A 14,943-nucleotide genomic window follows, 5' to 3' on the forward strand; every position below is an offset into this window, starting at 1 on the left:
GTCGTATTTGGCTTTTTATTATTAGAGATTTGAAAGTCTTCAATGGTACCCGCGACTTCGTTCGTGTCGAATTTAATCATTTGTAATGGTGATGATAAAGCAATGTAAGAATTTCCATTAACATACAAACCGGAATAAAATTTTCTCACATTTATGTCAGCATGAGAAAAAAACAATATGGCGATATTATTATATAACTTGGTAATATTTGAGGGGCGTTTCATCTCGTTGGAATTTGACTTTCGAAAAATCCGTTTGCCAAAAATAAGCTTTTTACGTCAAGCAGTTTAAGCAGAATCGTTTCACAAAAGTTGGGTAATTGATTAATTACCCAACTTTTGTGAAACACCCTGTATGATTTTTTAGAAAATTTCAAAATATGTAAAAAAACAAAATAAATTATGCGTGTCCAAGCCTTAAGCAAATAACAAATATTGTAATATTTGAGGGGCGTTTTCACCTTTTGGAATTTGAGATTCGAGAAACCCCTCCTTATCGAACCTCTACACCCTAAAGTCAATCCGTTTTCCAATAATCAGCTTTTTACGTAAAGCGCTTTAAGCAGGATCGTGATTAATCAATAACCAGATTTTTCGAAACACCCTGTATACATTTTTAAAAAATCTTAAAATATGTAAAAACAAAATAAAATATACGTGTTGAAGAGTTTTTCGGAAACTTGATCGTTTTTTAAATAAAAAATATTGTAATATTTGCGGGGTGGTTTCACCCCCTTGGAACTTGAATTTGGAAAAATCCCTTCTTATCGAACCTCTACACCCTAGAATTAACCTGTATGCCAAAATTGAGCTTCTTACGTTGAGTGGTTTGAGCAGGATCGTGATTAATCAGTGAGTCAGTCACTTAAGGATTTTATATATTAGTAGAGATAATCACTCATGTAAAGGTTCCTTGAAGGTGGCACTTTGAATTGTATACTACATCAGTTTTAATCATCTGCTGATGATGCTAACATGGTTAGCGAAACTCGCGTCCAGTGTAAAAGTAAAGTGTTTCGGTGTATTGTGGTGATTTAGTGTTTATTTTACTGTTGTAACACCAAAAAGTTCCAACCCCCAACTGTAATGTATACTACAGTTTACACCAGATAGGTTCATTAAAACCTTTGGCTAAACATATTAAGAAAGGAGTAATTGTAGACTATTAATTGTAATAGAGCTACCAGCGACGATAGACTGGTAATAGCGTCAATCAAAAAAGAAGAACCAGAAATTATCAGAGCTTTAAATGTCCTATATAATAAATATATTGAAGAAGAAATAACCCCCTCTCAGTGGAATAACGCAACCATCATTATTTTACACAAGAAAGGTGACGCTACATATCTTAAAAACTATATAAAGGCCGATCAGTCTTCTTAGCCAAGTATACAAATTATTTACCCAAATACCCACCAAGCGACTGACAAATAAAATAGACTCTTATATTTCGAGCGAACAGGCAGGGTTCCGATCAGGTTACGGAACAAATAACCATCTTCTAACAGTCAAGGTCTTTATCGATAAATGCACTGAGTATAATAGACCACTAATGCTTCTCTTCGTGGATTTTGGGAAGGCCTTCGATTCGGTAGGCAGTGGAAGCTTCTAGAGACATTAAGCGAGAGTCGTATTGATCATCGATACGCCGCAATCATAAGACATTATATTCTTCTGGTGTTTTTTTGTGAGGAAAATGTCAGAGAAGACAGTGTCCTGTTAAAACCCCATGACAATTCGAAGATTGCTCTTACTTGATGACTTAAATGAAGGAAAATCTTTGATTTTTTTCGGTCGTAAATCCTGAGAAATTTCTTCGAGTGTCTTGGACCGATAGAGGATTTACAATCCAAATAAGGATGGAGTTTTCCAAGTTCTTGAGTCCTGCTTCAAGTTGGTTTCCACTTGTGAAGCAGAACGGTTAGTTTAAGGAGTATAAAGGCCCGCATAGCCAACAATAGGTCCAAATACAAAGACAGTATCTAAATAGTATAATTGGAAATAGTTGAATAAGCTGAAAATGATGAATTGGAAGTCGATGACGACTTGACTATATTTAATAATTTTGTTGATTAACTATATAGTTGCATTTTGTTATATTTCTGTCTCATGTCAATTTTAAAAGGTTGCTGACATTGATGGTATTGCTAACACTGATACATATCTCTCTGATGAGTCTTGTTAAGTGCTTTTGATTTTTTTTATTCATGATTTATTTTTTTTTCAATTAATATCAAATATTTATGGCTACTGGTGATTAACTTTCACTATGCTCCTACTGGTTAGTGTCCATCATGCTAGAAAAATGAGATCGATAGGTTGTAAAATTGTTTTTATTGATACTAAATCGGGCGATGTTCACGCATAATTAATCAAATGGTGTGAAGAAAGGCTAAGAAAGAAAGTTAAAGCGCACATACAATATACTATTTATTTATACAGAGCGTAATCAAATTAGAATAATGTGCTTGTTATGCGGGCATGAAAAATTAATAGGGGAATAATTATTATACTTTGCTGTTACACACATGGATATGTATAATAATTGGTTTTATCAGTGTTTTAATAATTTCTTTAGGTTTTTTGTAATTCACATTCGACAACTATACCGGGTGCGCCTCAAAAGTGGCCCACCTCTATAACTTTTATATCTTTTTCAGGTAAAAAAACGAGATTTAGAGTATTAGTATATGACATATATTAGGATTGATTTACGGTATTCAATTGTTCTTGGTTACTTCTTGTTTCACCGGAAATGATTAAAACTTTTGCTTTTTAAATGGCACCCTCGGTATATTTCTAGTTAATTCTATAGAAAATGACACTCTGAATAGAATGACATAACGACATATGATATGTCAACTTTTGATATTTTCGCATATTTATGGTTTATTTGAAATTGTAACATGCGGTTCATGACAATTTGACTCGAAACACCAAGTGTGTGGTACCAAATTATTAAAAAAAAATGTTTTTTTTCCAAATATACTAATGAGCCACCCTCGTTCTATTTGAAAACATTGAGATATGTTAAAAATACGATTTGGACATCTTTTAATCGGCTAGGATAAGACGCAAAGAACATTAGACGATCAAATCTATTTTTCCGAAGGTGCCTTGATTAAAAATTGGTATTTTTAACACATAAAAAATCCGGTTGTTCTCATTTTTTTAATTTTCAAACTTAACTAACAAACTTAACAATAACTCATTGGTTATTTTGGACTTATTTGAAAAACGATAAAGAGAAAATATATTTCTTTTATCGAGATCTAACAGGTCTGAAAGGATTCGCACTTATTTAAGACTCACCCTGTATAATATTTTCGGAGCCAATCCAGATATTTTTATAAAATTTGGTACAAGTCTTTTCGCCAGTAAGGGGCATTTTTCGACAAAAAAATATTTTCTCAAATTTTCACCAGTGGCGTTCGTACTAAAAAGGTCAAACACGAATTTTACATACAAAACACCATCAGATTTTAGTAATTTCGCCATGCATTAATGGTTTTTATTTTCTTACGCGAAAACTGTTCGTCTGAAAAAAAAAGCAAAGAGACATAATTGGTTCTAAAATGAATTGGGATTCTAAAAACAGTTTTCTTTTATTTTAAGAAAAATCGTTACGTATAATTTTTTTTCCAGAATATTCAGCCGATACGTCGTATGGACACCACTGGTGAAAATTTGAGAAAATATTTTTTATCGAAAAATGCCCCTTAATAGTACCAAATTTCATAAAAAATATCGGGAGTGGTTTCAAAGATATTATTAAAAAACAATTTTTTTATTCTAAAACATTGACATCCTGTAGCTCAAAAACGAAGCATTGTAGAACACATGTTTATAATATGAACTTTTTGCCTTAAGTTTACTTGAAAAATCACCCAGTAAAATATCGGATACTTATTCAGAAACACCCTGTATAGAGAAGCCAAAAGAAATTTTAGTAACACACGACGGTATTTATAGTTAACATTAAATTAGTTACATTAAACATGATATTTTTTTGTATAATTATCAAATTTTTAAGTAATTTCATTTATTATTGTGAGAGGGCTAATTTCTTGAATAATTATTTTTGTAACTACGTAAACTATTATTATTTTAAAATTACTTTCATAGAGTCAAACAAGATTATTCAATAACGCATAATTCAACAGAAAAATTATTATGTGAGAGTTGTTTGAACTCTGACATCTTTTCCATTTCGATGCGAATACGCCCCAAGAAGTCTCAGAGAAATGAAAAACACGTTTTCCCTAACGAGAAAAGCGTGTATTGTTGTCACGACGCCTAATCTAAATAAGACTTTCATTTCCTCCATTGCATTCCTCGAAAACGATCTTCGAATCTCAACGGCCATTTCCTGGTCAGGATTCGCGAACGAAAACAACGCGTATTATTACAAAATAAACACATTCGCACGTTGCTTTTACCTCATGTATTAAATTTCAATAGTCATTCTTTATATAACTATCTAATTATTATTATATAAAAGGTAACATTTATTTTATTTTAAAGCTTTTACCTGCGAGAAGTGTAGGCAACGCAAATAACACGCTGTGATTTTACAGGTTGCATGTGTGCTCGAAATGTTAGTTTGACCGCCAAGTAACAGATGGCGCCACATGTTTAATTTTCAAACCTGCTGTGTTGTCCTGTTTTTTTAAATAAGTGCTATTCATAAGTATAAGAATTATGATAAATTTATTAAATTTTTATTCCGTACTAGCAAACAAAATACTGTTAAATTGTCATAAATATGAATATAAAATATAGTGTCAAAGTTGGGGTAAAAAAACAACCCCTTGATTAACCCTGTATAATATGCCAAATACTAAAGTTTATAAAAAAAACTGAGTTTACAAATTAAAATTGATATAATTATATACAGCTTGCTAAAAAATTCATGAAAATAGGGCTAAAAATAACAAAAAATACCAGTTTAAATTTGACAAAAATTTTCTCCGTTGCGTTTTTTTGCATCTGAGTGTATTAAGAAATGAATATAAAAGTATATTCAAATTGCATTTGACATTGTTGGGTACTTAAGAGGTTGAATTAACTACACCTAAAATATTTTTCGATAACCTAGTAATAAAAAAAACAATTACTGCGAACTTCATAGGAAGTACTGCTTTTTTCATTGATTTAATATAGTCCCTTTGAAGGAATATTTGAAGTAAATATTTAAACTAATTAAATAATAGTCACCTACCTTCCAAGACGTAAACGGTACTACCAACATCGCCCTCTCTAATGATAAGACTGCCTTGCTTGTACTCTTCTGGGTACATGCAGTCCACAATTTCTCGTATTTGGGTGAGTTCCAAGTTTTTCATAAAATCGTTGTCCAAAATTGCTGCCTTGATAAGATCTCGAGAACTGAAAGTAAAGATAAAACACATTAATTTATAGCAAAAACACTGAGTTCCTTAAATACGCATAATAATTGAATGTCTCTGATTATTGTAGTAACTCAAGACTGTATCTTGCGTCGGGGATACATTAATTAAATTATACAGGGTGAGTTTTAAATAAGTGCAAATATTTTCAGGGCTGATATATCTTAAAAATAGATAAAATAAACATATTTTCTCTTTACCGTCTTTCAAAGTCCAAAATAACCGAGACATTTTAATTTGAAAGTTTCCAAAAAAAATGATTTTTTGCTTAAATTTTGAGAACTATTGGATCTTTTTTGGGTTTCCTTTCTTGTAAATTTAATCTACTACCTCTGTTGCCATATTATCAAGAATATATGTTTTTTAACTGGAAAATAAAAAAAAATCATAAAATTCCAAATCTTCAAAAACAATTTCGCGAAAAAAACTCATTATCGTTTTTTGTGGTCGAAATATAAATAGATAACTGGAAATAAAACCTCAAACTGAAACAAGTTAAGAAACCTCCGACGCAAAACCCAAGAGACTGGAAATAAAACCTCAAACTGAAACAAGTTAAGAAACCTCCGACGCAAAACCCAAGAGACTTCTTAGTTTTAATAGAAACGACGAAAGGTATCTGTTATTAGTTATTATTATAACTAGTATTATACTAATACACTCACCGGCAAAAAAAACCGGCCACTAGAAACTAGGCCTAATTTTAAAGTTGGATTTCCCGCAAACCACTCATTAGATTTTGATGATTTTTTTTAAATTGCAAATTTTAATACCTTCTTAACGGATGCTACGTCAGCAACTTCTATTCCGAATTTATTTTGAGCATATACAGGGCACAACAATAAGGCGAAGTTTTTGCACGAAATTTGTAACACCCTGTAGGGTGCAGCAGCTGCAATAGCTATTGCTAAATCAAATCACATTGTAGCCTCATCTTTTGTGAGCATTTTATTTTTTTAATCACGACTTTATCTCTGTTTGTATTGGAGATAAGCTGCTTTATAACAAACGCCTCGAAAAAGCTTTAAAAACAAATCAAACATCAGAACGTAGGTAAGTTTAATCTGAAAACTAACTAAAACATGAAAATAAAAAAAAACAGATAAATAAGTTTTAAGGGACTAATATGTAGTGTCCACTCGCCTGGTGAAATTTCTCGTTTCCATATATTCCAGGCATCCTGGACTGTTGTCCGAAATATCCAGGGTATCGGAGAAATAACTTTGACTTCGGCCATCCTCAATTAAAGCCACAATACGAGCAACATCCGTTACAGATAATTGCATTTTTTAATTTGACAACCGTTGTTGTCATATTGCAAATACTCATAAATCCATTTTCGCCTATGTCGCCTTGATTATTTACACATAAAACTTTCTGCCTGTAAAGCATTTTTCCGAGACGTTCGTTTTAAAACAGCATATCTCCAATACAAAAAGAGATAATGTGGTGACTAAAAAAATAAAATGCTCACAAAAGATGAGGCTACAATGTGATTTAATTTAGCAATAGCTACTACCGCTGCTGCACCCTACAGGGTATTACAAAATTCGGGCAAAAAACTTCGTCTTATTGTTGTGCCCTGTATATGCTCAAAATAAATTCGGAATAAAAAATTCTGACGTAGCATCGTTTAAAAAGGAATTAATTTACAATTAAAAAAAAATCGTGGTGAGGTTTTTTGACTTGCTTCTGTTTGGGGTGTTTTTCCAGTTATCTTTATTTGGTATTAGGTATTATACTAATTGATAGGTGAGGGCCAACAGATGCCTCTTTTGCTTAAATGCAGCGGCCATAACGGAGCATATTCTGTATGAGTGTGCTGCATAATTCTTCAAGAAACGCCCAATGAGATGAGGGAAATAGCGCAACAAAAAATTATTAAGCAAAAGATCAAGCAGTAATAATCTACATAGGTAACATAGATTGTGTGTGTGTGTGTGTAAGCTTCATATTAACGTCTCAATTCTTCATCTACAGTCTGCACTTCAATAGCCCCGATAGGTCTGTAAACTTTACAGATATATCGCCCTTTTGAGTGTAAAGAGAGGTATATATAAATAGAAAAGATATATAGAGATGTAAACTTTATTCTTTTATTTCATTTGATATTATAGATTTGTTACTAAGAAATCCTTAACAGTTTATAACCATTTCTCAGTTTTTACAAGTATTTGTTTATCTAGATACATATTATCCATTATGTGAAGGATTTAAGCTTGTCTGCCTGCGTTTCGTGCACCGATGACGCAATCGTTCGCCATGATCTTCGAATAAATTCCCTTTTGACACGCGACGAATTTTAAAATCGTAAACCGAATTTTAATTGAGGTTTAGCGTCTCATAATGGCATGTCGAGGTGGAATAACAAATCGATTTCTAATTTATGGCCGTGTACTTTTTTTTACGTTTGATATTTCTTATTTTAATACCATCGCAATACTGATATTTCTCAATCTCATTATATTTTAGGTACCATGTAAACATATTCCATATTTCTTATTTTTATTATTAAAAAGCGCTTCGAAATTGTTTTAAACTACTTTATAGCTTATATATGTTTTAAACTACTTTTTTTATATATTCATTCGATGTTTTGCATAAATTTATATTATTTTTTCCATAGCAACTGTTAAAATTGCCTTATATCTTAAAGCCTTATATCTATCAAAAATAGTAGATAAAATAGTACTTTAACCGCAAGGGTAGATTAAATGATACTTTAACAGCGAGGATAGGTTAAAAACTTTACAAAATACCATTTTATCGTCTTGTATAAAAAATAACTAAATTAAATTAAATCAGTGCAAATATTTTCAGGGCTGGTAGATCTCGATAAAAGAAACATATTTTCTCTTTGCTACTTTTTCTTTACACCTAATATTATGTCTCTAGGTTCTGATTATTCCGATAGAAGACATTTAAGTGTTCTAAAAAAATTCCTAAGTTGGAAATATATTTTTTATGTTAGAAAAAAAAATACATTCTACTTAGTTATTTTGATTGTCTCCGATTATCAATAATTATAAATATTTAAGGAAATGAAATATTTAGATGTATTTGCCACCCACTTCAAAGTTAATATCAATGAATATTAAGTACTAAATATTTAAAAACTTATTTTAATTAAATGTAAATTATAAAATAATTATCATTCTCATATTTAAAGTAGCTTACTGAATAACGAATTTTTGTATTTTGCCCAGCCAATAAAAAAAACTCAATTTAATAGATAAAATACAGTTCTAATTCTTTTCAAGTTTTAGTCTTTAAAATACCTACTGGTACCATATGATCGAGAAAAAAAAACGGCGTCAAAGACAGCTCGGGAATGACAATTGATGATAATTTTAGCGAAGTCAAGCCCTAGATGTCATTTACTTGGCCCGTACTCTTCTTTATTTTTTAATGACGCTTACTATCTTAGTTAGTCTTAAGAACATTGTATTTTACTTTTATATTAAGTAAAAATGATTTTTAAATGGTTTAGTTTAAAATTCGAGAAAAAAAAATTCAAATGTTCTATCATTTCTTAATCTTTCTATAAATAGTGTTAATTTTTGATACGTTTTATGTCAATTTTTAGTAAATGAAGTCTAGAGATTGACTTCGCCAAAATTATCATCGATGTCATTCCCCAGCCATATTTGACGCTATTTTTTTCGATTTTATCGTATTACAAATTAAAAATAATCTGCATATAAAATACACACACAGGCAAAAAAAACAGCCACTAAAACTAGTCCCAATTTCAAAGTTGGATTTCTCGTGAACCACTCATTAGATTTTTTTAAATTGTAAATTAATTAAAAAATTAATTTACAGTGATTTAATTTTTTCTAAATTAATTCCTTTTTAACGGATTGTACGTCAGAAATTTTTATTCCGAATTTATTTTGAGCATATACAGAGCACAACAATAAGACGAAGTTTTTGCCCGAATATTGTAACACCCTATAGGGTGCAGCAGCTGTAGTAGCTATTGCTAAATCAAATCACATTGTAGCCTCATCTTTTGTGAGTATTTTGTTTTTTTTTAATCACGACATTATCTCTGTTTGTATTGGAGATGCGCTGCTTTAAAACGAACGTCTCGGAAAAATTCTTCGCAGGCAAAACCACGATTCCTCCGTGAAAAGGCCTTTAGTCCATTGCTCAATATCCCAATTCACATGTAAACGCGCAAACTTAAGACGTGCTCGACGATGTCTTGGAATTAGCCGGGGTCCTACGGGAGGCCTCCTTGCAGACAAGCTGCTTTCTTTTAGCCTTCTTCGGATTGTTCTCTCACTGACTTGAGTTCTATGTACGGCTTGTAGCAGATGTTCATTCTGAAACGCTGTAACTCTACGACTTTGTAAAGTATTCTGGACAATTAAGTGATTGTCAATTGCATTTGTCTTCCGTTTTTTTCCGGAACACACTTGCTGGTGAAATTTCTTGTTTCCATATATCGATTCCAGGAATCCTGGACTGTTGTTCGAGGTATACCCAGGGTATCGGACACATAACGTTGATTTCGGCCATCCTCAATTAAAGCCACGAGCAACATCCGTCACAGATAATGGCATTTTTTAATTTGACAACCGTTGTTGTCATATTGCAAATTTTCATAAATCCGTTTTCGCCTATATGAAATTTCTTCTTTCTTCCTTGATTATTTACACATAAAACTTTCTGCCTGCGAATCATTTGTCCGAGATGTTCGTTTTAAATAATGTCATGATTTAAAAAGCAAAATGGTCACAAAAGATGAGGCTACAATGTAATTTAATTTAGTAATAGCTACTACAGCTGCTGCACCCTACAGGGTGTTACAAAGTTCGGGCAAAAAACTCTGTCTTAAAGTTGTGCCCTGTATATGCTCAAAATAAATTCGGAATAAAAATTTCTGAAGTAGCATCCGTTAAGAAAGAATTAATTTACAATTTAAAAACAAAATCATCAAAATCTAATGAGTGGTTCGCGAGAAATTCAAGTTTGAAATTGAGACTAGTTTTTAGTGACCGGTTTTTTTGCCGGTGAGTTTATAATTTTAAATACAAATTAAAATTTCCAAATTTTCATCGTCTGCTTCTCACACTCAAATTAATTTTATATTTACCAATTACCCAATATTAATATTATTTTTTACACTTATATATTCCTGCACATATCTGTATCAAAAAAATTTTCCCAAACAACTGATTTTTATTTACATTACAAATGTTATTAACTTTATACAACCTATCCTAATATATTGTTAAATAATTGTTTAAGGCTCACTTAATATTCTAAATTAAATAATATTTCATGTAGGCACGAACCTGATATTGAAACAATGAATTTGCAAATTGTTTGTTTACACACATCTTGTTAACAATAATTTAGTACATTTCAAAACTATGTGATCTGGTTATTAACATACGACGATATGATGATCTATATTGAAATGAAAATTTTCCATATGTACTTAATGCAAAATACATTAATTGCTAAGAATTTAAATATCTTTTTAATATATCTGTGTATAAGTTGATACTTTATTGAAACGATAAGTATTAGACTGAAATACTAACACTTAAAAATTAAAATTATTACTTAGTTAAAAAATCAATTTTTAAATTAAGAGATACATTTTTCAGTGCTTCTTTACTTGAAAATTAATTTTGTCTATCCATTGTCTATTACAGGGTATATTGGATTTGGGTAAATACATTATACCCGGTATACATATACCCAAGTATACTTACTTCGATAATTTAGGGTTTTATTAAAAAAAATTATTAACAGTTTTTTGTTAAATTGAACATTAAAGAAACATCTAAGAATAAATAGTCAGAAAACCACCAGTTAGTAAATGAATGCACAAAATAGAGCACAATAGCCAATACATTCTATCATAAACACGACAGCACAACGTATATTTTAGGTGAATACCCTGATTTTATAATGATATTCCCCGACGACCGCATAGGAAATACCCGGTATAATACTAGGAATCTAGGATACACCAGTATATACCAGGAATATATCTACAATATTTCCTCAATGGGTGTAGACCCTACACCTCCTGGGTATATACCCAAATTTTATTTATGCCGCATCCACTTAGTATAATTGTCCGTTTCATGAACTTCGCGAACTGGTTAGGTTAGGTTAGGTTAGGTTCACGAACTGGTTGGTTTCAGTTCGCGAAGTGGATATCCATTTCATGAAACGGACAATTACACTAAGTGGGTGCGACATTTACACATTGGAAAAAGTATTTTTAAGAATAATTTGGTACCACTTATTTGGTATTTCGAGTCAAATTGTCGTTACATTTATGACCGTGACACTCAAGATTGAAATTTTAAATATGTAGCTATAGTAAACACCACGAATGTTTGGGAGTGATTCATCGGTCGCTACCATGTGAACTAATCTGTTCAAGGTCACATAAACTTAATTCCAGTGCCGTAGTGTTTCAAGTCATATAATAATCAATATATAATCTGTTGTAATTTGTTGTTTTAACTGTCAAAGTCTTGTCAAAACATATATTTTTTTGTAATAAATATAAAATGGAATGCCCCATTGGTCGCACTGCAAGCACACCAATGGACTGACGCACAAAAACGAATCAATCAAAGGAACGCGATATAGTATTGTCTTTGTCAATCACGCTAACATTTTAGAATAAGTAGGAGGAGCGCAGGCAGGTGATTAGACCGGGCCTTTAAAAACCTACGTCTGCGGTAAAAATTTACGTTTTTAATGTAAAAATGATAGCGCGCGTGTCGATTCTAACTTCATCAAGCGATAACTCACTCCCAAACATTCGTGGCGTTTGGTATACTACTTTTTAAGCGAAAATGTCAAAAGTTGTCATTCTATTCAGAATGCAGTTTTCTATCAAATGAAGTAAAAAATACCGAGTCATTTCCAGTGAAACTGAAAGCGAACAAAAACAATTATTATTATTGAATACGTCAATCAATTCTAATTTATGTCATATACTAATATACCAAATTTCGTTTTTTTATCTGAAAAAATAAGAATTTTATAAGGATGAACCACTTTTGAAAACCACTCATTATAGAAAATAAAGTTTGATTTGATATAGCCACGTGATTTAAATAAAATACATTTAAAAATATGCTTATTATGCGCAATATTGTTTCGATATGCAACTCGAAGCCCTGCTATAAATTAACCAACCAACTTGAGCGTGGTACCCGGTTTTCAGCATGTGGGCGATGTTTGTTTTAATTGGACGAGTCGTACATGGTACCCGATCAGATTGCATCACGTGAACCCTGCCACTTATCGCACGTTGAGTACCGGCCACTTACTTTCAGCATCGAGTTGTTTTTCTTGTTGTTTTGCAAAATGACGAAATAATTACAAAGGACCGGATAAATCATTCTTCAACAGAGTAAAAAGCAACATAAAATAATGTTTTTGTTAGAAAAAGTAAAAAATAAGAACAATTTGTAATGTAATATGAACATTGTGGACTTTTTAAAAATTTGAAAATGTCACATTATCTACCTTTCCTGTCATTTTTTATCTTATCTGATAGTCAAGCAGACTTAAGAGCGATCAAGTCAGTAATCATCAATTCGAAGTTGGTCAAAGAATATCTAAAGAAGCTGAACAAACTAGGTAAAGAAAATAAGTAAAAAATAAAGTAGTGAAAAAGCAAACAATCTAACTAAAAAAAGGAGCGAACACTTCACTAACCGGACCAGAACCGTTCTGCTTTCTAAATGGAAATCAAGTTAAAGCAGAACTCAACACCCAGGAAGTCTCTATCATAATCTGGAATGGAAATCCTCCAACGGTTTAAGATACTCGTAGAAATTTCTCTGGATTTACGACCGAGAAAAATCAAATATTTTTCTTAATTAAGTAAGAACATTCTCAAGATTATCATAGGATTTTTAACAGTACACTGCCTTCTGAATGAATATCTCAGCTAGTAGTCTGAAGCTAAGAAACAACGGCAAATGTGCAATGCGCCGAGACGACAACCATTCGTGCTATAAACTTTGATATGACTGATATCGGAGATGGAGACCTAACCTCTGTAAAACAGTCTCAGATACTAGCTTTTGTCAAAATGCTGATCCTCTGTGAAAAGTTGAAAAGTTACAACTCAAGAAAATAAAGTACAAGGCACAATAGAGCTATCATTGAGTTATCAATAGAGCTCTCTATCAATATATAAAGATCAACATCTAATGATAACTTGATAACCATAAGACAATAAGATGATCTAGAGTACTTAGTTGCTTACTGTGACGCAAGAGATTTATTATTAAATTTAGATAAGTGTGTATTTAGTTTATAGATTTAGAAAAAAAGACAGAGGCTCTGTAGATCACACTAATTTTTTGTTGAATAATATTAATTTAATAGATGTTTCTGAAATAAATTCTAAATTATTTTAGTAATAATAGTGAATTATACTCTACCACATGCAAAGATCTATTGTGGCATACAATAAAGATTTTTCTTTATCTAGTTCAATTAATCAAAAGCACCATTTATTTCATTTATATACCAATTATTACAACAATTATTTAGAAAAATAGCAAAACAGTTGCAATTGCCAATAAATTGAATCGATTTATTGATGATTGATAAGAAAACTATATTATATAAATAATTAAATTCCGCTTAGCCATAAAAAATCAGAACTACTTATACAATTACTTTTTTTTCGTGATAATTTACCAGTTGGCTAAATGTATGTCATTGGTAATTGGTAATAAGCAAATGGGTTAAAAGAAAATTAATGTAAATTTGTAAATAATCTTCAAATTCAAAAGACAATATTTGTTATTTCTTTATCGTGTATATGTCACAGTGAAAGTCGGCGATCCAGTAAATATTGACAATAATTAGGAAAACGTATTGGGCCAGTAAATGGGATATTTAAAAGAAATTTGTCGATTTTTACTAGTAATTGTTAGCAGTCGCTACTTCCTCTTAGAGATGCGAGACCTTGTCGTTGGTGGGGAAGGTCCTAGTCAGGTGCTAGGTGGAATTCCTTCTGGCACTTTGATTGGGTCTAAGGAGCACCTCGCTGTCTTATCCCTGGCAGTAGTGTCGTGGCCAGCGAATTGCACCAAGACGTATAACGATGCTGGATGGGACTACCCTGTCCATCATACCAGGCACCCTGTAGGGTCTGTAGTCGCATGTACCACGGGCAGAGGGTGTGGGTGTCATGGCTTAACCGCCAGGACCAAGAAGAGACAACCTCGCCAAAAATCTAAATCCTACGATGGCGGGACCAGGTCAAAGGGATGCGTGGCTAGATAGAAGGCTAGCCTTAACTGGTCTCAACCTTGGAGCACCAGGAAGCAACTCATTGTATTCTCGTCTCCCTTGCTTCTACATGCGGGGCTCTGAAGAGTTGGACCGACTAACCCATGTGGTATATCACCAGCTTTGATAGAACTCAAATGTAGAGGCATCGAGTTATCAACTCAAGAGAGGAGGGTCATAGTTATTATGTCTTCATAATAGGAATTGACCTCAAATCCAAGGAGGCAATAGATAAA

At 32.1% G+C, this 14,943-nt stretch overlaps 1 protein-coding gene across 1 annotated transcript in view; it reads right to left on the reverse strand.

Annotated features, from left to right (window-relative positions):
* Positions 1-5,212: 5,212 nt before the first annotated feature.
* The window catches only part of LOC115883054 (cGMP-dependent protein kinase 1-like), a 66,538-nt gene continuing 56,807 nt past the window's right edge, over positions 5,213-14,943 (reverse strand). The window contains exon 3 of the mRNA XM_030901329.1: positions 5,213-5,387. Within this exon, the coding sequence (XP_030757189.1) occupies positions 5,213-5,387 (175 nt within the window). The remainder of the gene's footprint in view (positions 5,388-14,943) is intronic.

This window comes from Sitophilus oryzae, unplaced genomic scaffold (genome assembly GCF_002938485.1).
Source record: "Sitophilus oryzae breed Bouriz unplaced genomic scaffold, Soryzae_2.0 scaffold_1802_pilon_pilon, whole genome shotgun sequence".
NCBI lineage: Eukaryota > Metazoa > Arthropoda > Insecta > Coleoptera > Curculionidae > Sitophilus > Sitophilus oryzae.